The 27,089-nt window shown below is 34.8% G+C and overlaps 2 protein-coding genes and 2 pseudogenes across 2 annotated transcripts; 2 read left to right on the top strand and 2 right to left on the bottom strand.

The window, feature by feature from the left end:
• Nucleotides 1-1,249: 1,249 nt before the first annotated feature.
• On the top strand, nt 1,250-7,330 carry LOC110653837 (receptor-like protein kinase HERK 1; annotated as a pseudogene).
• Nucleotides 7,331-7,581: 251 nt separating this feature from the next.
• LOC131183801 (uncharacterized) lies at nt 7,582-8,894 on the bottom strand. Its single transcript, XM_058154426.1, has 3 exons — nt 8,745-8,894; nt 7,798-7,911; nt 7,582-7,719 (listed from the first exon to the last, which is right to left on the bottom strand). The coding sequence occupies exons 1-3, from the start codon at nt 8,892-8,894 to the stop codon at nt 7,582-7,584; spliced, it is 402 nt and encodes a 133-aa protein (XP_058010409.1).
• Nucleotides 8,895-8,957: 63 nt separating this feature from the next.
• Nucleotides 8,958-11,015, top strand: LOC131183800 (probable receptor-like protein kinase At5g59700; annotated as a pseudogene).
• A 3,812-nt stretch (nt 11,016-14,827) lies between these two features.
• On the bottom strand, nt 14,828-16,216 carry LOC110653835 (F-box/kelch-repeat protein At1g80440-like). Its single transcript, XM_021809633.2, has one exon. It carries the CDS (start codon nt 16,016-16,018, stop codon nt 14,954-14,956), a length of 1,065 nt encoding a protein of 354 aa, XP_021665325.2. The 5' UTR covers nt 16,019-16,216; the 3' UTR covers nt 14,828-14,953.
• Nucleotides 16,217-27,089: the final 10,873 nt, after the last annotated feature.

Below are 27,089 nucleotides of genomic sequence, written 5' to 3'. Positions count from 1 at the left end.
AGTTGGTCTTGGGCTCAAAAAGTAATGATATATAAAATGGGGGAACTAATCACTAGAGGCGCCTTTTGGTGGAATGGCCTGGAGAGTTGGAAGAACTCCAGGGTTAAACGTGCTCGTTTGAGAGAAATCCTAGGATGGGTGACCTCCTGGGAAGTTCTCCATTCCACCTATGGGACAAAACCGTGAGGCTTATAGCCAAAGCGGACAATTCCTCTAGTGGCTGGTTCGCGATCGTTACACGACGACCTCTACTTCCGGGACCGGTTGTTCCTGATATCGAGGAGAGGAGCTAGGTACTTCTACCAAGTCTCATCTGGGTGTCTGAGTAGCAGAGGCAGTAGCCTCTTTCATTGCTTGTACCTTTCGAGAGACCTCCCTTTTTCCCTTGGGGCTTTCTTTGGAAGCTTCACCACCCACCAAACCTGCACAAAAAAGAAGTCAGTGAGTTTGCTAAGATTGAGAGACTAGGGATCTGGATTATACTGATCACAGGACCGAGGTCAGAGAGCTGAAGCTCATAATTTTCATGGGCGATCAACCGCATCATCCACTATTTCAATCCAGCCATGACCGCATCTAAGTACGAATATTTATGGGTGGCCGCCTGAGATTTTAATTCTTTCACCATGGCATCTTCATCTTTATTTAAAGTGAGCTCTTGGGCAACTGGGGGACCAAATAATTCCAATTACGTGGGATCCCCTCAAAGCCATTTCGATCCTTGCTCCTAAGGATGAAAAACTGATCCTTCCTGTTCTTCAGCGAAGAAGGGAGATCGGTGAAAAGCCCGAAGATCAGCTTCGCCTGAAAAAATCAAAATTCATCATCCTTTCTCCAGGCAAGCCTATGCAGCTTAGTAAAAACTTTGACCATAGGCTCTAACTTCTTAGCTCGGCAGAGACCTCTGAAGGCTACTAGAGTCCACTAGGAGTTCTGATGCACTTGAGCTACCGAGACATGGTGGAATTTCAAGATAGCCTTATAAAATCCATCCAAGGGAAAACAGAGTCCGGCTTTTAGCTGCTCCTCATACACTATGATAAGATCTCCTTTTTCAAAGAAATGATTAGCCCGAAGATTGCCATGTCACCTGATCAGTTCAAATGAGTCAATCCGCGGATTGTATTCTTGACTAATAAATTGGAGATCAGTCTCTTTAAGGATTGATGGCAGTTCATCAACTAGCATATTCTCCTTCCTCGAAGAGGATGCTCATTTCGGTCTAGTAGCTGGACCAGTGACCGAAACAATGGCGGTGCTAGATCGCCCGCTTAGCCCAACCGCGTCGCCTTCTTTCGAGGTCCACGAAATCTGGATGGAAGGCGGGCTTGCAACTCTCTGACCCTCGGTACCACTCATTTCAGGAAATAAAAAGGAAAATTGATCGGAAAAATATTAAAGCTCTTACCAGAGTACTAGTCGATGCCAAAAAAACTTAGAAAACGAGAGAGAATTTGACGTTGATGAGAGAAATCTAAAAGTGGCATGAGTTGCAAATGGCTACTGCCCTCCCTATTTATACGTGCTAATGAATTAAATGCTACATCAATAAGCAAGATCTAACTGTTCCAATGCATCGAGAAAATTCTAGAAGCGTGGAAAGGAGATCGGATAAAAGAGATCAGTTAATGAGTTGGTTTTGTGGGATTAGATCAGACACAATTAAAAGAGATCGGAAAATAATGCAATAATAAAACAAAATAAATATTCAAATAAAATTTCATTTCATTTTCAAAAGATCAGATTACATCATCTGGCCGATCTCTCAAGATCATATTACATCATTTGGGCAATCTCTCAAGATCAGCAATTACAAATATCCCTACACTACAATCTACCTAACTCAGACCACTTCTGAACTCAAAATGTCACACGGTAGATCTATGTCAAAGCCTAGTCTTGTGACTGAATCAAAAGATATGTTTGATCAGAAAGCCAACCACAAATATTGGATAGATGTGCAGGTCAGATAGGGTGACTATGACTCTCATGATATTGAACGGAGTTATCGCTGATGTCATTGACCAGAACCGAGCTGCAGTCGAGACGCCCAACATGGTTGGGAGACAAATGAACTTCAAGAGGCGGTCACCGACATCAAGATTGAAATTAGCAGTCCTCTTGTCCGAGATCGGTCTACCAATCATACCGGTAGACCGATTCAAGATCAGCAAGGTCGTCACTTTTGACTTTGATCGGTAAATTAGTCTGGTTCTCTCACTGTCATTAGATGACATTCTCATAGCTCTCTGATCACCGGGGTCATAAATTTTTAGGCAAGGGGTGAAGAAAACAGTCAAAAAAAGATCAAAATGGCCATCATAATTAGAATTATCGCCGGAAAAGCTAGAATTGAGGAAGTGGTGCATTTGAAATAAGCTGAGAAGGAAAAGTGAAGTGCGAAAGTGATTTCCTATTGCTACATATATATAGGGCCCTGGCATTTATTGCATGCAGAAGTCGAAGCGAGCTCATCGGTAACCGAAGAATTTATTGCTTTGACCGATACAGATCAGATTGAGTAGGAGGTGGAAAATAGAGAGATCGGGAAGTAAAAAGGACTGGATGCAAAAGAAGATAAAGATCAGAATAACAATCCGAAGATGGGTCGGTCACAATAAGATCGGAAAAGCAGGGGGCGACCTATAGAGATCGGAGAAATCAGGGGGGCTAAACAACTTCCGATCAGGACTTTCAATTAGCTCCCTTCACCATCAGATCCAAGTTAGTTAAAACATTGTAGGCATGATCTGATCCTCACCACACATCTCATTTGCAAGGACGCCCTCCTAGCCGTCAGACGCCAAACGATTAAAGCAGCCCTGTACATCTCGATCTACACCATTGCTTATAATTGTAAGGATAGATTTGGAGCCCTCGGATCAAAAGCAGATGATAGATTCGATGCCTTTTGCTCCCAGCCTTTGGATCCATTTTGTAAGGTGAGACTCTTGACCGTTGGATTAAGGGATGAAAGGACAGATATTCTGAATGGAATCCTGACCCTCCATTTTGATTCTCTTTAATCCCCAGACATCAGATTATGTACTTTTGAATCTAAGCCTTTCGTCTCCTCCCGATAGGATCCTGACCCTCCATTTTGAACACCCATTCCCTATAAATACCGATATGCAATATTGTAAAGAAAAGAAAAAAAGAGGTGGTGATTATCATGGAGAAACTCTGAACTTTGCCATAGTCTTATTACCTGTCATTCGAAGTCCTAAAATTTGAAGGAACTTCAGAAACCAGTTTTATGAAGTATCTCATTGAAAATAACTTTGAACTGTGGTCCTTATTTTCCATATTTGTGTAATGCTCTGTGGGCTCGACTTCATTCCATTTCATTCTTATCACCTCGGATCAGCTCAAGTTTTCGGCCATTTCAATCTTCAGCTTTTCAAGGTTTGCTGATATCTGTGCTGGCTTACTGGTCACCCCAACCTTCTACAGGTAAACGTCTAACCTACTGCTTGTTGAATATCCTTGGTTCGTTTTCTTAAGTTTTTGGGTATCTAGTCACTCTAAATCTTAAAATAGGTTGTCTTAATTCATAATCAATATATGTCTTCTTTTATCATTCGCAAGTTTCATTTTTCTCATCGTCTTATTTTCATTTCTTTTGGGAGGCGAATGTTCAAGTCATCGTGAATCTTAAAATAGATTGTCTTAACCCATAATCATCATTTGTGTCTTTTATTCACTCGTAAATTTTATTTTTATAGTCATTTTATTTTTCATTTCTCTTTGAGTTAGGTGTTCGAGTCATCGACGACTCGTAAACACCAAAGAATATAGGTTGAAACGCGAACGTGATAGTTTTTAGACCAAATAAATGCAAACACTAGGAAAATGAACGAACTCGAATAGTCATAAAAAGGTCGGAATAGGCTGAAGGGATCGAAAAGAAAATAAGTTATGAGATCGAGTCTTGGAGCAAGCCCAAATGACAAGATAGTAGATCGGAAATCAAGACAAGTTTGGATCCTGGGGGAGTGACTAAAAGAGATTGGAAAACGAAAGAGTTCGGCATAATGTTTGTCATCCATATACGAGATCCCATGAGCAAGAAAAAGCCCTTCTCAAGGCTTCCCTGTGTCTTCAGTGATTTTCTTTCCCAATATTAAAGAGATCGGGAGAGAGTTCTTACCCGAACTCAGCCTAATTTTTAACGCAATATATTAAGAGATAGGGAGAGAATTCTTAATGAACTCAGCCTAATTTTTAACGTAATATATTAAGAGATTGGGAGAAATTTCTTACCCAAACTCGGCCAAATTTTAACGAAATATTCTAAGAGATTGGGGGAGAGTTCTTACCCGAACTCAGCCAAATTTTAACAAAATATTATGAGAGATCGGGAGAGAATTCTTACCTGAATTCTTTTAGCTTAAATTCAAATTAAAATATTTCAAGAGATCAGGAGATAGTCCTTACCTGAATCACTTTAGCTAAAATCTTAATGGAACATTTTAGATCGGGAAAGAGTCCTCTTCCCTTTAAACTCCAATGTTACAACTAAAGCTCATTATACAGTTCTAAATGACGGATCTGTGGGAGAGTTATTCCAAAGTTTCCCGAATATTATCATACTGAGGTCCAATGGAGAGTTCTCCTCAAGGCACTCATGTTTATAAGGCAGAATTTCCTCTGAAAATTTCACAATTTTAATACTCACAGTAACCCTCAAAATACCCATTATGCAATGCCTAGTCGCTGAAGGGTCATCCTACATACTCATGTATTTGGACAACCCGTAATAGCGAAATATTAAATATCTCTTTGTCAATACAAAGGGTTAACATTACAACTCTAGCCCCAAACTATCAATTTTAATTTATGAAGAGAACTTCATTTAGTCTGCCTACCCTCGTTAAGGGACAAGGTGGGGTGCTTAACACATTTCCCAACCGTATATGGACCCCAAATTTAGAATCTCTCTTTTTTTTGAAGTGGTTTTTAAATTTATTTTTGCAAGAGGTTTTCTTTAATTTCCCTCAAAATTAAATTGGCGACTCTCACTTTCTCCACTTCGGTGATAGGCGTCCGACAACCGCAAAACCCTTACGACGGTGGGCAACCATGTTTTCTTGGCTGACGACTCTACCACGTACTCCCTCTCAACCCCAAAAATCATTTTTGCCAAAACTTCAGTATCTGTCACTTCCTCCGACGATTCATTCCTCTATCAAACAGCAAGAATCCTTGATGGAACCTCCATATTCACATTTCCAATTCAACAACCTGGCAGACACTGGATTCGCCTTTATTTCTATCCATTTCTTCATGATGTTTACAAGATGAGTAGCGCAAATTTTGATGTTTTAGCCCAACACCATTCCCTTCTCAGCAATTTCACTGTAAACTCTCATGTTGTTAAAGAATTTTCTATTAATGTAACCTCCAACACCCTTCAAATTACTTTCAGAATCCCATCCAAAAATTCCTTTGCATTCTTGAATGCGCTGGAAGTTTTTTCCGTCCCAGATGCACTCATCACAGATTATGCCAGCACTTTTAATCCTATTGGGCGATTCCAAGGCCTGTTTTCGCAAGCTCAGGAGACTCTTTATAGGGTGAACATGGGTGGACCGACAATTTTCCCTGAGAATGATACCCTTGGGCGAACTTGGGTTTCTGACCAAAGTTATCTCGTCAACCCGAATGTTGCCACAAACATATGAGAAAACGGCGGTGACAAGTGCTTACTACAAGATGAGGCAACACCAGATATTGCTTCTCCTGCCGTTTATGCTACTGGGACCATTATGAACTCAGCAAGTGATGCGAACGTCACGTGGGAGTTCGTAATTGATCCCGGATATCAGTACCTTGTTCAGTTTCACATCAGTGATATATTAAGTAAAAATCTTGGCCAGCTATACTTCAATGTTTACATAGATTCTTGGGTTGGTTTTAGGGATCTAAATCGTAATGCTATGTTGCATATGGATTATGTCACAGCATTAACTGTCAGCAATAAGCTTCGGGTGAGTATTAGTACACTTTCCTACTCTAATGCTCATCCCAATGCCATTCTAAATGGGCTGGAGATAATGAAAATGGTCTAGAATCTGGGAAGCCCCACTGGGTCAGCAACTTTGCCTCCTGATTCAACAAGTGCTAAGAAGAATGTGGGGATTATGGTGGGCTTAATCATCGGGGCTGTTATTGCTGTGGTGTTAGCTGCAATTATCTTTTTCTTTTGCAATAAAGGGAAAAAGTTAGCCCGCCAAGGTCATTCAAAGACCAAGTGTAAGAATTCTCCCACTGTTGGTAGTAAGAATTCTAATATGGGATATCGCATTCCTTTTGTGGCAGTTGAAGAGGCCACAAACTGCTTCGATGAGAGTTGGGTTATTGGTATTGGTGGTTTTGGGAAGGTGTACAAGGGAGTTCTAAATGACGGCACAAAAGTGGCTGTTAAAAGGGCAAATCCACGTTCCCAACAGGGACTTGCAGAGTTCCGGACCGAAATTAAGATGCTATCCCACTTCCGACATTGCAATCTAGTTTCATTAATTGGGTACTGTTATGAAAAAAAGAGATGATCTTAATTTACGAATACATGGAAAGTGGTAATCTAAAGGATCATCTCTATGGCTTGGGTCGTCCCAGCTTAAGTTGGAAGAAAAGGCTTGAGATATGTATTGGAGCAGCTAGAGGACTTCATTACCTTCACACTGGATGTTCTAAAGTAATCATTCATCCTGACGTGAAGTCTGCAAATATCTTGCTTGATGAGAATCTCATGGCCAAAGTTGCTGATTTCGGGCTTGCGAAGAAAGGACCTGAAATTGATCAGAGCCATGTGAGTACAGCAGTGAAGGGGACTTTCGGGTGCCTTGATCCTGAATATTTCGAGAGGCGACAACTGACAGAAAAATCGGATGTGTATTCATTTGGGATGGTTTTGTTTGAGGTTCTTTGTGCGAGACCTGTTACAGATCCAACATTTCCAGAAGGAATGAACTTTGCAGATTGGATAATGGAATGGAAGAAAAAAGGTCAGTTGGAGCAAGTAACAGATTCTACACTTGTGGGGAAAATAAGACCAGATTCCCTTGGGAAATTTTGTGAAACTGCTGAGAAATGCTTAGCTGAGTGTCGCATTGACAGGCCTCCTATAGGAGTTGTCTTGCGGAATCTGGAGTGTGCTCTTCGACTTCAAGAGGTAGCTGCTCATGGTGATCCTGAGGAAAACAGTATTAATATGATTGGTGAGCTCTCTCCACAAATCAACAATCTCAGGCATGTCGATAATAGTGTTTCTGTTGCTGAATTTGAAGCATCAAGTGTGGATAATCTCTCTGAGGAAATGCATGACTAGGCCTTCCTCTTATGGCAAGATGTTTTTGCACTATTATTTGTCCCTGGTGTTTCACTTGCCCAGCAGATGCTAGCCTGAACAGTGTTAATTGGAGGACTTTTCATGATGCAGCGGTACTCTTCTTTTTGTGTTAATACTACTCTTTAATATTGTTATTCGACGTAAATATTATTATTATTATTAGACTTCAAATAAAATTAATTTATTATAATTCAATTTCTATCTATTTTAAAAAATGAAAAAAGAAACGATCAACAGAAAGCATCCGAATCAAAGGTCAACAATCGACATCTAAGTCCAAGACAAATGTGTGGAAATTTGGGCACAAAATATCCACCCACCCTTCCAAGGTTTTTCCTCCACCTATTTTTCATCCTTTCATGTTTCCTCTAAAACAAGCAAAACAAAGTATCAAAGTTCTTTTTTTTTCTTTTTTGGATCAACAGGGAAGAAAAAACAGTAACTACCTCGCACAACCACGAGCATAAGCGATGCACAATCCAAGGAATGATACCCGAGGGATCAATATCCAGCTCATGAACACCAACAGGTAGAATAGAAGCAAAAGATGCTTTTAGGACCTAGGCATATGTTAAGTGTGGAATCAGAAGAGATGGGATTAAAGAGAAATATATAGGTGGGAATGTCTTCTATACTCATTGCTTAAGTTTTTGAATTGAATGTGGTATCAAATTTATAAGTTTATTCTTTCATAATACCCATTAAGAAGGATTCCTCTTCGGTGCTTTAAGGATTTCTAATAAGTGATATCAAAGCTAATAATTTGACAATGACGAGTATAAAAATAATAGTTGGTAATCCCTCAATGGTGTCCTAACACATGAATGGAGGAGTCAAAGACTCCCGGTAGGCCCAATGGAACAGGATGACACCCTAATATATGAATGAAAAAGCCTAGAAACTTTCAGTAAACTTAATGAAATAGGAAGACACTCTTCTTAAGAAAAACAGATAAATAGCTTGAGCTTGTTATTAGAAATATGCAAACGTGGAATTTGTCTTGGTAGACCCAATAAAATAGGAAGGTATTTTTTTAAAAAAGTGTAGACTAATTAAACACTTGATGGCTCAAGCCTAATATAGAAATGAATGAGAGGAGGATAAACTTGTAATGGGAACGACTGAGCCCATGCGTAAGATAAAAACATTCTAATTTTGCCATTGTTTGGTAGGAGGTATTTTAATGTTCAAAAATCTTAAACTTGTATTTAGAGAAATACAAGATTTTTTAGAGTAAGATTTTTAAGGTTCTCTTTAAAATCTCTAAACACCTTAATACTTTTTTTTGCCTTTCAAAACTAAATAATTACGGAGGTTTGAAAATCATGAAAATTTTACTTTACAAAACCTTATTTTACTCTCCTTCCTCCAACCAAAGACACGGGTTAACAACATGAGTAAAGCCAGAGCTACGGACTAATTTGAGGCCTTCATGGATGGACCAGAGCTCAGCCACTAGGACAGAAGTCTTCCCAAACGACGCAGCGAAGCCCCTAAGCCAACGGCCACAAAAGTCCCTCACCAACCCACCGCCACATATCATTTTGTTCTCTTTGCTGGGACAGTAGTGGCTCTCTGTTCCCTAATAAATTTCCCTGATTTTGTAATGATGAGTGATAAAGGATTAAAATTTTTCATTCGTGCTGTAACAATCTTGGGCTTCGCATGTTTATGCTGTGGATTTGATCCTGTTGACAATTACCTAATAGACTGCGGATCGAGCAAGGATACTAGAGTGGGCAACCGTGTTTTCTTGGCTGATAACTCTACCACGAACTCCCTCTCAACCCCAAAAGTCGTTTTTGCCAAAACTCCAGTATCTGTCACTTCTTTCAATGATTCATTCCTGTATCAAACAGCAAGAATCCTTGATGGAACCTCCAAATACACATTTTCAATTCACCAAACTGGCAGACACTGGATTCGCCTTTATTTCTATCCATTTGTTCATAATGGTTACAATATGACAAGCGCAAATTTTGATGTTTTCGCCCAAAACTAAGTCCTGAGCAATTTCAATGTAAATTCTTATGTTTAAAATAATTTTCTATTAATGTGACCTCCAACGGCCTTGAAATTACTTTCAGAATCCCATCCAAGAATTCCTTTGCATTCTTGAATGCTCTGGAAGTTGTTTCTGTCCCTGATGCACTCATTAATCGTCCTGGGAATATCAACGTAAGTTTTCACAGGCTTTGGAGACTCTTTTTAGGGTGAATATGGGTGGACCAATATTTTTGCCTGAGAATGATACCCTTGGGCGAAGTTGGGTCTCTGACCAAGTTTTTCTCGTCAAACGGAATGTTGCCATAAACATATCAAAAATCAACTCTGTCAAGTACATGGACGGTGGGGCAACACCAGATATTGCTCCTCCTACCGTTTATGGTACTGCGACCATTATGAACGTGATGTGAATCTGACCTGGGAGTTCAGTATTGATCCCGATTTCAGTATCTTGTTCGGTTTCACTTCTGCGATATAATGAGTAATAAAATTTCCCAGATATACTTCGATGTTTATATTGATTCTTGGCTTCTTGTCGAGGATCTTAATCCTAATTATTTTTCATATACCCTTTTGGCGAATGCGATTTATATGGATTTTTTTTCGGCTTTAACTGTCAGCAATAAGCTTCGGGTGAATATTGGTCCAAGCTCCATCCCAAATGTTCTTCCAATGCCATTCTAAATGGGCTGGAGATAATGAAAAGAACAATTCCCTGGGAAGCCTCAGTGGGTCAGCAACTTTGCTTTCTGATTCAATAAGTTATAAGACGAATGAGGGAATGCTGGTGGGCTTTATCACTGGGGCTGTTATTGCTGTGGTGTTTACCGCAATTATCTTTATGTTATGAAGGAAAAGGAAAAAGTTTGCTCGCCAAGGCCATTCAAAGACCAAGTGTAAGAATTCTCACACTATCGGCGGCAAGAATTCTAATTTGGGATATAGCATTCCCCTCGGGGCAGTTGAAGAGGCCACAAACAACTTCGATGAGAATTGGGTTATTGGTATTGGTGATTTTGGGAAGGTGAACAAGGGAGTTTTAAATGACGGTTCGAAAGTAGCTGTTAAAATGGCAAATCCACTCTCCCAACAGGGACTTGCAGAGCTCCGGACCCAAATTGAGATGCTTTCCCGGTTCCGACATTGCAATCTAGTTTCATTAATTGGTTACTGTGATGAAAAAAAGGAGATGATCTTAATTTATGAATACATGGAAAATGGTACTCTAAAGAGTCATCTCTATGGCTCAGCACGTCCAAACTTGAGTTGGAAGAAAAGGCTTGAGATATGTATTGGAGCCGCCAGAGGACTTCATTACCTTCACACTGGCTATTATAAAACAAAAATTCATCGTGATGTGAACTCTGCAAAATTCTTGCTTGATGAGAATCTCAAGGCCAAAGTTGCTGATTTTGGGCTTGCGAAGACAGGACCTGAAATTGATCAGAGCCATTTGAGTACAGCAGTGAAGGGGACTTTTGGGTACCTTGTTCCTGAATATTTTGAAAGGCAACAACTGACAGAAAAATCGTATGTGTATTCATTTGGGATAGTTTTGTTTCAGGTTCTTTGTGCAAGACCTGTAGCAGATCCAACATGTCCAGAAGGAATGAACTTAGTAGATTGGGTAATGGAGTTGAAGAAAAAAGGGCATTAATATATGGAGTTTGAAAAAATATCATTGTTGAATATATATTCCCTTTTGTGCTTTTTAATGATTTATTATACATTGATGGACTAAGATTAATTATTACTTTTTAATTTTGTTCGGCCCTCTAAATATTATGATCAAGTTCTGTCATTGCCTTTGAGGGACCATGACAATCAGCTGCAGGCCGCCATCAGTGTTTCCGAGATGACCAGTCACTGGTCTCCAAAGAGCTAGAAACCCACCTGCAACACCCACATAAAGAACAAAGAAAAACAAGAAACCACAACAAATTAAAGCAGCCTTTCCTAATGGATGTAACCAGCTACGCTACCAAAAAACCAAAAACGATATACATCCCCATCCAACACGAAAAGGAAACCCACAAGCTGGGTTAGGAAAGATCAACCTTCCCGTGTTCAGAGGGACAGAGAAAGGCCGACAGAGCTGTAAGAAGTATAGGCCTTCTCTAGAGATACAGCAAAAAGCAAAAATAAAGAGGGAGAATACCTCTCTGTAAAAGTTAGAAAGAGGAGTTAAAACTTGATAATGATTTTGACAAGAAAACCCAAGACACTTGCAAATTGCAATCCCATTTATTTATCTTTATATATAAAATCTGCTTCTCTCTTTTTCTATTGTCCCATATCAATCAGATATATAAGATAAGATTACTAAATACAAGAATTTGAATAATTATCCTTCCTGAACTAGCTTTTTAAATTGAGTTTAGGCTCTGCGAAAAATAAGAAAGTGAGAATTGAAATGAAAAGAAATGCCAAGTAATTATCATTGATGGTATTTGGTATCATATGAAATCTGGGATAAGAACTTATTATCATGCAATATATGCCACTACATGCGTTCAGCATACAAAATTACTATGAAATAAACCTTAAATTTATTAAATTACCCTATAGTTGATTCTATTATATATTTTCTATTAGTTTTTATATAAACATAATTGGCCAAATAATAATTGATGGATTACAAAATGAAAGTTCTAATCTTTCTCCCACTTTTTCATTATAAAAATTAAAAATTTTAAAATAAGTAGTTGGAAGATTCAAACTTAAAACCTCTTCCTTCTCCATACAAATAAAAGAAATCAATCAGATTACTTCTTAATTAGTCTAAATTTTATATCTGAAATCTAATCTTTTATACATTTTTATATTTAAAATGATTGATCAAATCTAACCCTATTCCTTCCACTAAAAAAAATAATATGATAAAACTCTAAGTCAATAGTTCACATGAAATGGGATGTGACCCAACTAGCTGGAGGGTTGAAAATGAAATGGGAATGTATAAATTAACCCGTCAAGCAATAAATTAAGAAAGTGACATGCAAAAAGACTCAAAATATATATATAAAAAGACCTTCTAAGCCATATGCCAATGATTTTAAAGATTTCCAAAGGGTGTAGCATATAGGACATGCAATGCAAGACACACATGTGGAAAAATTGGGCACAAGATGTTCTCTATCGTCCATTATTTCCACTAAGAACCAGCACAATTGGTCCGCCTTTAATGGTGCAAAATAATAGTAATTAATAAGTAACTACGTAAAGAGGAATCTTCTTTCTTTTCTATCATGATAAATCTTATAATAAATAAATAATTAAAAAAAACTAAACTTAAAATCTTTTTTTTTTTTTTACTAGACCTTCCAGCTCAACTCGATTCATAAATGTAAATACAAGTTAATAAAATTAAATATTTAATATTATTACTTTTAATTCATAAATATTACCATTATTAATAAATATGTACCCATATTTTCAAAAATTTATTAAAATGTGTCTAACGTTTTTCTCCATTAATATAGAGGTTCTTTCATCTATTTTCAACTCATTTTGCCGTTAAAGCAATGGAAAAGACTAATAGGAACACTCAACAATGAAGAATGAGTTTATGAAATTGGGATGAAAGGAGGTCCATGTTAACAGGGAAAATATTGAGGACATTTTAATAATTTTTTAAAAATATAAGGATTAACTTATTAATAGTGGCAATTTTCAGATATAAAATTATAAATCACCTTAAATATATTTTTTTAAAAATATAAGGATTAACTTATTAATAGTGGCAATTTTCAGATATAAAATTATAAATCACCTTAAATATATTTCAAAATAAGCTCGTGCTACTTAAAGAGTATTTGGTCTAATTTATAAATTTGTCAAATCAGTTTATAAACCTTAATTTTAAATTTATCATTTTATTTAAAAGATTGTTGAAAGAAACTTTTTATTTTAATACTTATAAATACTCTACTTATAAGTTAATTTTCTCAAATAGTTTATTTTGTTATTCTTATTTGATTTTAAAATTTCATAATATATTCTTATTTAATTTTAAAATGACATTTTAATAATAATTATACTTATAAGTTACTTCTTGCCAAATATAATAATTACTTATCAACCATATATGAGCATTTTAATTTAATATATAATTATTTAAATATTAAATACTTATAAATTTAAATTAACTTATAAGTATTAAATGCTTATAAATTAATTTTCATAAATTTAATCAATTACCTATTGTTAGGGACTTAAGGTAATTTACAATTAAGCCTCTAAAGTACATCAAAACCCACATGTTAGTCCTTGATTTATTTTTAATAACAATTTTATCTTTAAAATTAAATTTCATTAACAAATTACTCCATACCATTAACTGATTTTCAATTTAAAATAAGATGATCTCTGAAATTTTATTTTATTAGTAAAATAATCCATATATCTAAATTTTGTATTTAAATTATTACCTATTTTACGTTTAAATTACCTATCTTACATTTAAATAATTATATAAAATCATTAAAAATTATTTAAATATAAAATAAATAATTACCAGGTCAAGTGGAGGCATGATCAGATCTAGTTCTAGCAGCTATAAAATTAGAGGAAGTCCGATCACAGTATCACCATGATAAGAACTTTGGTCCTCTTTAGCACTGCGTTTGGAGGGACGAATTTAATTTTTTAATAAAATTATTATTTTAAATGTTTTTAAAAAAAATTTTAAAAAATTTATTTTATTTATTTTAATATTTTATAATTAAAATTTATTAAATTTAATTTTAAATTATTTTTTAATATTTTTAATTAATATATTTAAAAATTTTATTTTTTTTAATAATAATTTAAACAGTAATTTCAAATAAACGTTAAAAGAAAGCTGAAAATCCTTTTAAGATGTGAACCATCCAAAAGCCAAAATTTGAGCAGCAGAAATCCGTGGCTCTTGCCGTACGAAAAGGCACACAGGAAATGCCAACTAATTAAAGAATGGCTTCATTTCACCAATTTATATTGTGCAATGAAAGGATTGCAAAGTGCAACTTGGGACACCATTAGCTACCTCAACATTAATCTTATCTCTATGTGATTAATAAAAGTCCTTCTAAAATTATTATTTAAATTTTAAAATTAATTAGTATTATACTTACTTTTTTTTAATTATATATTCTTTACATAATTATATATTCTTTACATAATTAAAGATTATAATCTTAATTATAGATATAATTAAATTAAAATTTATATAAAAATATTTATAATATTATTTTTTCAATTTTGATTTGAAATGATTTTAATTTAATATGTAATGAAGAATTAAAATTAAATTAAATTAACAAAATAATCTTTTTTTTATTAAAATAGAAATACACATTTAATATTTTAAGATAAAACTCCACATCTTGATAACAAAATAAATTTTATTAAAAATAAATATATTTATCAATTTATCTATTAATAAATTTTAAATTTTAATTTAATAAATTTTGAATTAGGAAAGTGGGATTAAAAGCACAAACCCGTAAATTCTATTATATAATGAAACAGATCTAAGATAATAATTTTCCCACGCTCAAATTGAAAGCATTTAGCAACAATACCCTTTGTATTTACATTCTAACAGTCCGTCTCTTAAATCTCCAGGTAACAACCTGATTGAACATGCCCGGAGTATTGTTCAGGCGTTCCCATTTTTGTCCACCTGTACTTCTGCAAATCCAACACATAAGCCATGTGGGGCTCACCGAATCCCGCTGAGCCAATCACCAATAACTTGCCTTGCCATGTTTCCACAAAAGCAATGTTGCTTACATCACAAGGAAGCTTGGCAATAGCTTGCCACATTGTGCCTTTAAGTGCCAGCACATCACCTGCATGACACATGTACATCCCATCATCGCCACTCGTACATGTTCTGGGACACATGGCAGTTTCTAAGAAATTGTCTTGCATATCATTCCACTTCCACGTGGCAAAATCAAACACCTCAGTATTTTTCTCGAATCTACCTTGCATTTCAGTACAGTACCCTCCAATGACGTGGAGCTTGCCACTGTGGAAAACAGCCTTGCACTCGTCACGCTCTCTTGCCATGTTAGGCAATGGGACCCATTCGTCTTTTCTCACGTCATATGCGATCCCAGATCGCAGTGCATTTTTCTCACCATCATGTCCACCAACGACGAACACCATCCGATCAGAATCAGATGCACACCCGAAGAATGATCGCCGTACAGCTGGCATACTAGACCCACGTCGCCACGCAGCCGAAACGAAATTAAAAACAAAAACCGAACCGGAAACTTCCCAAGTCGCCGGATCCAGCCCACCCAAAACAACAATATCGGACCCAACACTCACCACCTGGCAAAACATCGGCAAGCCATCGGAAAACCCAGGAATCGGTGGCAAATCACACCAATCACCAGTATCCGGTTCAACAAGGGTTAGACGATAAACCGGGCTAACCCGATATTTCACAACCTTAGAATCTTCCTTTCGGTCAACTCGAGCTTGAGCCATAACGACAAGCTTCTGAGTATTACAGGTAAGTTTCCTGCGCCGGTGAAATTCCGGCAAATCAAGCTCAGTCCTCCAGGCTTTGCAGACAGATACGACGGTGGAGAACTGCCTGTGCACGACACGAACAAGACAATCACGAGCGACATCATCAGGAAGACCAGGAATCAGCTCCATAAGTGTGAGAGAGAGAGAGAGAGAGAGAGAGAGAAAGAAATAGTTGATTTAGAATTGGAAGTTTTGGAAGATGTTTTGGAAGAAGGGTTTGTGGAACAAAGAGATTTGGGGGTTTTGTTTATATAGAGAAAAGACTGGTGGGGTTCTGGAAACTATAGGGACTCTGTCCATAGGAAACTAAACAGCCCCTTGTTAGTTTTCTATTTCAACTGATTTTCTGTCCTTTTTTAATTTTTATAATATGATGCTCATTTATATAAGAAAGATTCCAAATTTGCATATTACCGTAAAAAATTAACTTATTTAATTAGATATAAGTGTTCACTCTTTATGCAGAGATAATAATCCGCAAAAATCATTTTATTCAAGTTAATTAATATTCTGAAAATTTGCTTAAATTTTAATCTTAATTATTGAAACTCATCTTAAATTTTATTATTATTACATGAAAAGTGTCTAAATCTATTTAATTTTATATTTTTTAAATAAAAATTTATACAAAAATAACTTTTTATTAATAATTTATATTTTAAAAATTTAATAATTTTAAAAAATATTTTAATTTTATTTTATATAAAATAAAAAATATAAATATATAAATATTATTATAAAAAATATATATTTAATATTTAATTAAATTTTTATGTAAACAAATTTAAGTAACAAACACATAACATATAAAATTTAAATTTGATTTAAACTCATTGTAAATATTAAATTTTATTAAAAAATAAAATTAATTTTTTAATTTTCATTGCATTCTCGCTCATAAAGTATTTGTTTGACAATAAATTTATAAAATTTTAATTATTTTTTTAAATAAAAATAATATTTTAAATGTGATTAAATATAATTTAAAAAAATTTAAATATTTTAATAATTAAAATTTATTAAATTTAATTTTAAATTATTTTTTAATATTTATAAGTAATATATTTAAAAATATAATTTTTTCAATGTTTATGTGAAATAGTTCTTAACTAAATTAATCATACGACAACACGGTAAAGAAAATCGATTGGAATAATGTCAAAATCAATGAGCGTGGCACGTAATTCGCAAGTTTAACAGTAACTAGTTATTTTATTTGCATGATGCCCGTATTTTTTTTTATTTTAATAATATAATTTAATATATTATTTTTTTATATTTTATAATTTTATAATTATATTGTAAAACTAATAAATTTTATAACGTTGAAATTATAAATTAAAAAATATGATATAAAAAATTAAATTTTAGATTGTCAGGTGCTAATGATTTTTATCGGCGTACGCGTGTCACAACTTGTGCCATTGATGATATTTCATCATTTTTTTTTATTTTTTATCTTTTTCATTATTTGTCAGATAATGACAAAACGGCGGTCCAGAATTGATGATAACAATAAAACATTGTCATCTCGCACTCAAAAATAAAATAAAATAAAACATTGACTTCCATCTTTTAAATTTAATTTTTTTTTAAGGCATAATTGATGTCACAATCCATGGCTAGTATTTAATGCAAATTAATAATCAATTTATTAATAAATTATAATTTTAACTTACAAAATTTATAAATACTATAAAACACTAAATTTATAAATACTATAATTTAATATTTATCAAAATTGAAAAATTAATGATTTAATATTAAAGTTTAATTTTTAACCATTTAACTAATAAATATAAAAATTATACACTTAATTTTTATTGGTTGATGAAATCATCACATTATCCCTTCAAAAGCTATTGATGAGCATACTTATACACGTGGAAGTGGGCAAGTGGCCTATTGGCTAGAATTTAAGTTGGGCTACAATTTGCATGGACTTTATCCTTTCATGGTGCATTGGAAGGTAAAAATAGTATGATTATGGAGCATTAGAGTATATTAAATTAATGAGACTTACATCATATTGGATGCTTAATTAGTTGAAAAACATGATGTCAATATGCACATCTCCCAATGGATTGTTGATGTAATTATTTCTATTATTGCTAATTATAATAATTATATGTGTCAGTAAATTTGTCAAATTTTTTTTAGTTTGCTCGTAGATACTTTTTTATTCATTTTTATTTCTTTTTAATTTATTTATTTTTTTTTTATTTTAAAGAGATTAAATAGTACTAATTAAATTTTCTTTTAATTTTACACTTATTTCTATTAAATATAATGATGATTTTTATAATTTCATAAAACTCATCTTGTTACAAAATAAATAATAATTTAGTCAAATAAAAACATTTTATTATAATTTAGATGTTTTAACTATTTCTTAATTACTACATAAAAATTTAAATGACAGATGAGGATGATAATGAATAAATACCCACAAGAATTATTCTATTCGAATCGAAAACTCGATTAATATTTTCAAAACTCGAATTCATTTCAAACTCGATTTTATTTTCAACTATTCAAATCCATCCCAAACCCAATTATCATTACCCATAAAATACCAAACCCATTTAATTTTATATATTTTAATTAAAATCTACATAAAAAATTATTTTGATTAATAATTTATATTTTGGAAATTCTATAATTTCATAAAAAATTTTAATTTTATTTTATATAAAATAAAATATATAAAAATTAAAATATTATTATAAAATATATTTTATATTTAATTAAATATTTATATAAATTAATTTTGATAAAGATATCGAGCATATAAAATTCGAACACAACTTAAACTTGTCACGAATATTAAATTTTAAATCCAAATATATACTATTCAAATTCATCCTATTATATTTGATCATATTAGGTACTTGTAAAAATTTGATCTATTGCTATCCTGATGATAGATAAAATTAGACTAAGGAAGTATTAATCAGGAAAAATGTCAAATTTAAAAAAACTTGGGCCTATTATTGTTTGTTTGCAATTTGGCTAGATCTCTTAACAAATTTTCTGGTTGATTTAAAATTAATTGAAATTTTATATTTTTAAAAAGATTATATATGTTAATATTATTAAATTAAAATTAGTTGAATGATGCATCTTTTAACATTTAATATCTCTTCACCGCCAGGTTCATTTATGGAAGAGTGGCTTCGAGCCAAAGAAAATTTCTTGCTTCTACATGCATGCAAATGCCATTCAATGCGTGATAACCACTATCTTCTCAATACTTAATAGGTTGGAAATTAAGCCCCAGTATGCTATTTAATAATAATAATAATAATAATAATAATAATAATAATGTAATTTCAACATTTAGCTACTTTAATTTCAAAAATATTAAACAAAATAATTTTTTGTCAACCTAATTCATGAGATAATTATTCAAACTAATTACAAATATTAAGTGCCGTCTATGTTTATTCTTTCTTTCATAAAATAGAAATGTGACATCATTACTTTAGATAGTTCGTACGTTCTACTGTTTCGGTTATCAATGTCTGTCTGGACAGTCAGAATGTCTGGAACTATATTTAAACTAGAGTTAAGAGTCATATATAACTTAAATACTGAAAAGAAAATTTAGGAAAAATTTAATAGATGAAATGCAAAGAAGTTAAATGAGCCGTAGCTCCAGCGATGGGTAAACCTAATGGGAAGCGACTGTGAAGACAGTTAGCAACCCTAAACTCATGGGAAACCCTGTGAAATAATTACTGGACATAAGTGAATGATTATTGAGGTTTAGATGATAATAGAATGTCAAGAAAATGCAAGAAAAATTGTGTAAATCGGTACAGATAATTTTAACTCATTAAACAAAACGAAGGGCATTTTGGTCATTTCACCTTCAGAGATGATTTTTTACCAATTTATCCATTAAAGTAAGTGAGATCCATGTCCTAAAATATGCATAAATATTGCTTAAAATTTAATCAGAAATGATCAAAGAAAGAAGAAAAGAAATTTTTCAAGCAAATGAAATTAAATTACAATTATGACATCATGCACATATCATAATGATGCAATTAAAAATTGTTAGCCAATCAAAATAAGACAACCACATATAAAGAGATAAAAAGGGATTAAAAGAGACAAATTTTAGTCTTTTTCTTCCACCTTCATACCATGGCCAAACCACTTAAAGGAAGACTCCACAATTTTCCCTTCTTCCAAAGCTTGCTCTCCCTTCATCTTCACCCCAAAACCCTTAGACTCCTTCACAAAAAATTATTCTTACACCTTGAGGAAGTGTTTGGCAGCCAAAAAAGAGGAGGAAAATGAAGTTTAGGCAAGTCCAAGTTGGGTCACAAGAGAGGTTAGTGCTAAATACCACTTCTCTCTCTCTCTCTCTTTATTTTTGGTTAAGAGCATGAATTGAGTTACAAATTATAAGAAAATGAAATCAAATATATATGTATAAACACCATGAATTTCGGCAGCCATGAAAGGATTTAGGGTTTAATGATTTTGTAACACCCCTAATTGCATAGCCTGGTATATTTCACTGTTTCGGTGACCGGTGTCGGTCCGGACAATTAAGGGGATTAGAACCACACTTAAGACAACTAGAGAAGTCATAAACACAAATAATTAATAATGTTCAATTAGTTATGTATAAATAAGAAAAACAGAACATAAGAGGTTAAACGAGCCGAGAGTCACAGCGATGGGTGACCTTCTCAGGAACGACTGCGAAGTCATTTTAAACTCAAATTTCGAACCATAAAATGTGACGCTGCGGTCCTTAAGACCATTATAAACACAGTGGAAAAGAGAAAATCATGAAAAAGGACTGTTAAGTCAGTCAAATAATTAGGTTAGGGAGCCGAAGAAAATATTGAATTATTTGCAAACCGGGATGAACTGGCGAAGGGCAATTTGGTCAATTGACCCTCGAGAGTCGACTCGACCTAATCACAAATAAAATCGGAGAAAAGAAAATTTCGGAGTCGGGAATTAAATTAAAGAACTAATAGAAAAATAAAAAAAAAAAAAAGAAAAAGAAAAAGTGTAGGGAGATGACATCATGCATGATGTCATAAAAGTTATAATTAATAAATTAATTAAATTGATTTATGGTCTTCCTAAGGCATAAAAATAAAAGAAAAGAAAAAAAAATTAAAAGTCTTCTTCTTTCCATCAAGTTGCCGCCCCACTTTTATTCTCCCTCTCCCTCACCCAAAACCTCCATTAAAGCTCATTTTGAGCTTGATCAAATCCCCAATTCCACCATAGAAAGTTAAACCTCCAATATTAAACCTTGATTTCAAGCCTTGATAGAGGACTTGACAATAAAAAAAAAAAAAAGAAGAAAGGAAGAAGTTTGAAGGAAAGAAATTCTGCACTAAGGTTAGTAGATTAAATTTGATTTCTTTTGTTGAATTAGTTGTGTTTATAGCCTAATTAACTAGAAACTAAAGAAATGGATTAAAAATATGTGTGAGGGACCATTACTGAAATTTTGGCCAGCTTGAAGGGGAGTATGATTTGCATGGTTTGATGGATTTGAATGAGTATATAAACCCCAATTAGCTTAGTGATTATAGTTAAAAGCATTAAATGTGAGTAAATGCAACAATTTAGTAAGTTAGGGTTTTGGGACTTAGGGTTTATGGACAAAAAATGTGAGAAATGAGTAAATGATGTCTTTGACCTAATTTGAAGTTAAAAATGGTCATTTGTGACCAAATGAGTTGTGTTGGAATGGTTGAAAATAAAGTCAAATTCAGAGGGAGTGTGGTCATGCTGCAAGTCAATTTTGAGGGACCAAAAATGAAATTTTACAAGTCCAATGGATATGGGACCAATTGGGGATGAAAATAGGCACTAAATGACACAATTTTCATTTAGGAAGCCTGCCCAAAAAGTGACTAAAACCTAGTGAACAAAGTGGCCGAAGTCAGAAAATCGCAGGCTGCCTCTGCACAAACTGACCAAATGAACAGTGTTTGTTCATTTAGTCATAACTCGAGCTAGGCAGGTCAAAATGACCTGAAATTTTACCAGTAATTAGATAAGATATAGATCTAAAACTTTTATGAAGAACACCAACCCAAATTATGCCATTAACCCAATCAAAATACTGAGCAAAATTGGTGACCTGAATCTGCAGAACTGCAGATTGCCATATAAACAGTAAAGTTTCAATGGCTATAACTCTCTCTAGAAAACTCCGATTTAGGCGATTCTTGAACTGATGGAAACCTAAGACATAGTAGAACATTTAATATGAAGAAAATTAGACCAAATTATGGACTTAACTTGATCAAATTACTGAATGAAGTTGGATTAACAAATCTGCAGAAGCAAGTTCTGCAGCATGAACAGTAATAGTAATTTGCTTATAACTTGAGCTACAAAACTCCAATTAGGGTGATCCAAAAATGAGAATACACTTAAGACAATAAGGAACATTTTCTATGAAGGAAGTTTTGCCAAATTCCAACAGTAAAGGGGCCAATGGAACAGTGCAACTTGGAGCACCAAAACTGAAAATTTGACAATTTGGCCAAAAGGATTTAAGCTTTGAGAAAATGACCAAAACCAATAAATTTAATGAGCAAAATGTGGTATGTGGGTGAAGTTGGAGTTCCCATACCTATTAAGCCTTAGAAAGTCAACTATTTGACTTGAATAGTGTAGTGAATAGTAACCCAAAACACAAAAATTTCGAGAAGGTCGAATTTAACACGTTAGAACTAGGTAAATGTGAAGCTAAATTTATTTTGGATTTGTGTTAAGTTCTAGTACTGAAATATTGTAAAATTGTGTGTTTCAATTGAAAAGAATATCTGGAAGGAACCCGAGAAACCGAGTCAAGGCTAAGGGACGACTCGCTTGAGGTTTGTGCACAACATCTCCACGCTTTAAAATTTATTGATAAAGTGAACGAAATATGTATTTTACTTGTGCTTTGGAATTGTTGAAAGTTTAATTGTGATATTATTTATGATGTTTTGATTTAAATTGTGAAAATTATTGTGTATATTTGAAATGACAATGTTTAGCAAATTGTTAAGATAAGTTTTGAAACCACAGTGTCATGACCATTTTTTTGAACACCTCACTAGCACGACTAGTGGGGGTAATTAGTTTCAAATTTTGATTCCTTCTCTGGAGAAGTGTTGAGGTGTGCCAGTAGAAGAGGATGTGAATGGATATCCATATATTTGAGCTAGCTAGCCTTATGATGTGATTTCTCTTTAGCCTCTGGCTATTGAGATTCTATTTGTTTCGAATGGCATAATCTAATTGTGGATTTTATGAAATGTGTTTTGATCTTCGAAATGAACTTGGTTTGCATTAAAATATCATAATTCGTGTTTTGTGTTTAATGCTCATGTTTAGTTAAATTTTTGAATAAATGTGATTTAAGTTTTACATAAATATTATTTTAGTATATTGTGCACCACTGAGTCCTAGTACTCAGCGATAGCTTCTATTGCTGTCGCAGATACAGAGACTAGAGGAGCAGCAGATTGAGCTGCTGAGGTGTGAGGAGCTATTAAATTAAAGTCTTCGGGTATAATTTATACCCTAACTGTAAATATTTCTTTTGATGTATATATTGCACATAAATGTATGGACATGTAAAAATGGGTCTTGAGCAGTTTGTATAAAATTTGTATAAAGTTATAATATATATATTGTAGTTTGAAATTCTCTTAATGTAAATTTTGTAATGATGTATCTAAATTGTTTTGTTTCTAATGAAACATGAATGGAACTATTTTATTTAATTTGAATGAAATGGACTGCTAGTATTTTGATGATCATTGGATAGTGGATTTGAAATTTAAAAGTTGATAAATGTGTTGAGAAATTGATTGAGATTGAGTATGAAATTGAAGCAGTTGTTGAGAAAAATTTTTAGAAGTGCTTTTTACAGGTATTTGAAGAACTGTTTTCTCAAAATACAGAGGGAACTCTGTCAAAATTTTTATAAAATTTGCGTAACAATAAAATGGGCCAAAAATATTAACTAGTTTTAATTTTAACTAAATGTTTAAAATACTTATTAGAAATGCTCACCACTTATCAAAAATAAGAAAATTGTTTTAAAATCCCTTGTAGGGTACTTAATGAGTTATCGTTAAGTGAAGTTCGGTAGTTCATTAGGTATTCTACGGGATCATGTTATGTCCTACAGAGGGGTAAGGTGTGACATGTTTTACTGGTATCAGAGCAAAATTTTTGAAGTATGTTTTAATCTATGAATTTGTGTCTTTTCTTTGTTAAGTACAACTGCTCAATGTCCATAATTGTTACATGCAGTGCATTACATCATGAAGATGAACTAACGGAGGGAAATCTCCATGTGTTACTTGTTCAGGAGATACCCTAATTTCAGACTGAAATGGAAGAAGGAGATCACTCAGTTGAGCAGTCTGTTGAAGCTGAGGCACAAGAGGAAGCCCCAGCTTTATCGAATGTTAGTGGGTCAGTAGCACTAGCCCCGCAAATGCCGCAGTTCCCTGCACAGTTTGCACAACAGATGGCGGCAATGTTTCAACAAATGGCTGGGGGTATGCCTGTTCAAGCTCCACCCCAACCATCTGTGGCACAACCACTACCTCCAACCAGACAGTATGATAAGTTATTGAAGTATGGGGCTGCAGAATTTAAGGGTACAGTGGACCCTTTAGAGGCAGAGCAATAGCTTGAAAGAATGGACAGAGTATTTAAGAAGCTGCACTGCCAAGATGAACTGAAGTTTGAATACTCTGTGTCGCTATTGCAAGGGGATGCGTATGATTGGTGGAAGACCATCCCCCACAGCTTGGTTGAACCACCAGTGCTGACTTGGGATGACTTCATTAGAGAGTTTAGACAGAAATACATCCCAGATGCATATGTTGACCAGAAACTGCAAGAATTTTTGAGTCTGAAACAAGGGAACCGATCGGTGGCAGAGTATGAGAGGGAGTTCTCCCGCCTGAGTCACTATGCGTGGAGTCTCCTTACTACCAGCAAGGCAAGGTGCAAGAGATTTGAGACGGGTTTGAAGCCCATTATAAGGATGCAAGTTGTGGGATTTCGGCACAGCAACTTCTCAGAGCTTATGTCTCAAGCACTTGAACTGGAGAGAATTGAATCAGAAGCAACCCCAGTGAAAGAAAAATCAGAGAAAGCTGAGAAATCAGAAAAAGACAAGGGGGAAAAGTCAGTAGAGCCGAGTTCTGGTGGTACCTCTGGAAAGAAAAAGAAGTTTAGTGGACCCAGTAGTGGTCGAGGTGGAAGAATTGGTAGGGGCCAATTTTCCGGACAGAGACCCCCTAGGTCTGGTCAGCAATCGAGCAGGGGTTCACATTCTGCCCGCCCCTGTGAGACTTGCGGCAAGATTCATGGGGGGGAATGCTATTGAGCCACTGGAGCCTGTTTTAACTGCGGAGGCAAGGGTCATTTAGCAAGAGACTGCACTAGTGCTCCATCTTCAAGATATGGTCCAGCTCCTACTGCCGAGGGATCTATTCAGAGTCCTGCTCCCAGAGGTTCACAGTCAGTTGGCAGAGGAAGAGACAGAGGTAGAGGCTTGCAGCAACATGGCACGCTTGTTCGATCCAGACAAGGAAGTGCTTCAACCAGAATCTACACAATGAGACAGCGAGAAGAGGCTGAGACTTCTGATGTGGTAGTTGGTACATTCTCTATCTGTGATCAAGAAGTATTTGTATTGTTTGATCCGGGTTCAACCCATTCATATGTTAGTGCTAGCATAGTCAGTTCACTTGCTGTTCCATGTGTGCAAATGGATTTTGAAGTGCTAGTAACTAGTCCGTTAGGACAAGAGGTCCGGGTCAACAGAATTTATAGAGACTGTCCTTTGGTGATCCAAGGACATGTTTTCCTGTTAGACTTGATTGAAATACCCTTTAGAGAGTATGATATTATCTTGGGCATGGATTGGTTAGCCAGGCATCACGCCATGATTGATCAGAGATCAAGATCACTTTTGGTCTCCCTTTGTACGGTGATGTGGTAATACACGGGGAGAGGCAATTACTGCCATCAAACATCATATCGGCTACACTAGCCAGAAGGATGATCAGAAAGGGGTGTGAAGCATACTTGGCACATGTGATAGACACCCAAGTGGGGAGTCCAGCACTAAGGGACATCCCTACTGTATGTGATTTTCTGGATGTATTTCCTGATGAATTACCAGGATTACCTCCAGAAAGAGAGGTGCAGTTTGAGATTGATGTTATGTCTGGTGTGGACCCAATCTCCATAACACCATATAGAATGGCACCTGCAAAATTAAACGAGTTAAAAGTACAGTTGCAGGAGTTGCTTGACAAGGGCTTTATCCGCCCTAGTGTGTCACCTTGGGGAGCGCCAGTGTTGTTTGTAAAGAAGAAGGATGGCACTCTTCGGTTATGCATTGATTATCGGCAGTTAAATAAGGTGACAATAAAGAATAGATATCCATTGCCCCGTATTGATGATTTGTTTGATCAGTTGAGGGGTGCAGCTGTGTTCTCCAAAATTGACCTGAGATCAGGTTATTATCAGCTGAAAGTGCAAGAGCAGAGTATTGCTAAAACTGCCTTCAGAACTCGCTATGGCCATTATGAGTTTTTGCTTATGCCATTCGGGTTAACTAATGCTCCAGCTGCTTTTATGGATCTGATGAACACTATCTTCAGACCATACCTCGACCAGTTTGTTGTGGTATTTATAGATGATATATTGGTCTATTCGAGGAATGCAGAAGAGCATGATAGACATCTGCGGATTGTACTGCAGACTTTGAGAGAGAAACAGCTATATACCAAATTGTCGAAATGTGAATTTTGGCTGAAAGAAATATCCTTCTTGGGGCATGTAGTATCAGAAGAGGGCATCAAAGTAGATCCAAGTAAGATTGAAGCTGTCCTTAATTGGAGGCCACCCAGAAATGTCACAGAAATTCGTAGTTTTCTGGGTTTAGCTGGATACTATCGTAGATTTGTGAAGGGATTCTCCATGTTGGCATCTCCATTGACCAAGCTGCTTAGAAAGGATGTAAAATTTCAGTGGACGGATAAATGCCAACAGAGTTTTGATGAATTGAAGAAATATTTGACTGAAGCTCCAGTCCTGACTTTACCTACTTCGGGTAAAGAATATACAGTATATAGTGATGCTTCTCACAATGGATTAGGCTGTGTATTGATGCAAGATCAAAATG

This window comes from Hevea brasiliensis, chromosome 1 (genome assembly GCF_030052815.1).
Source record: "Hevea brasiliensis isolate MT/VB/25A 57/8 chromosome 1, ASM3005281v1, whole genome shotgun sequence".
NCBI lineage: Eukaryota > Viridiplantae > Streptophyta > Magnoliopsida > Malpighiales > Euphorbiaceae > Hevea > Hevea brasiliensis.
The sequence above is the reverse complement of the archived record's forward strand: the minus strand, read 5'-3'. Positions and strand labels throughout refer to the sequence as shown.

Coding starts and splice junctions, on each gene's coding strand:
- LOC131183801 (XM_058154426.1), bottom strand. CDS start 8,894: ATGATATGTGGCGGTGGGTTGGTGAGGGACTTTTGTGGCCGTTGGCTT. Junction 7,912..8,744: donor GTAGCTCTGGCTTTACTCAT/GTTGTTAACCCG, acceptor ACATATGCCTAG/GTCCTAAAAGCATCTTTTGC. Junction 7,720..7,797: donor TATGCTCGTGGTTGTGCGAG/GTAGTTACTGTT, acceptor TGCTTGTTTTAG/AGGAAACATGAAAGGATGAA.
- LOC110653835 (XM_021809633.2), bottom strand. CDS start 16,018: ATGGAGCTGATTCCTGGTCTTCCTGATGATGTCGCTCGTGATTGTCTT.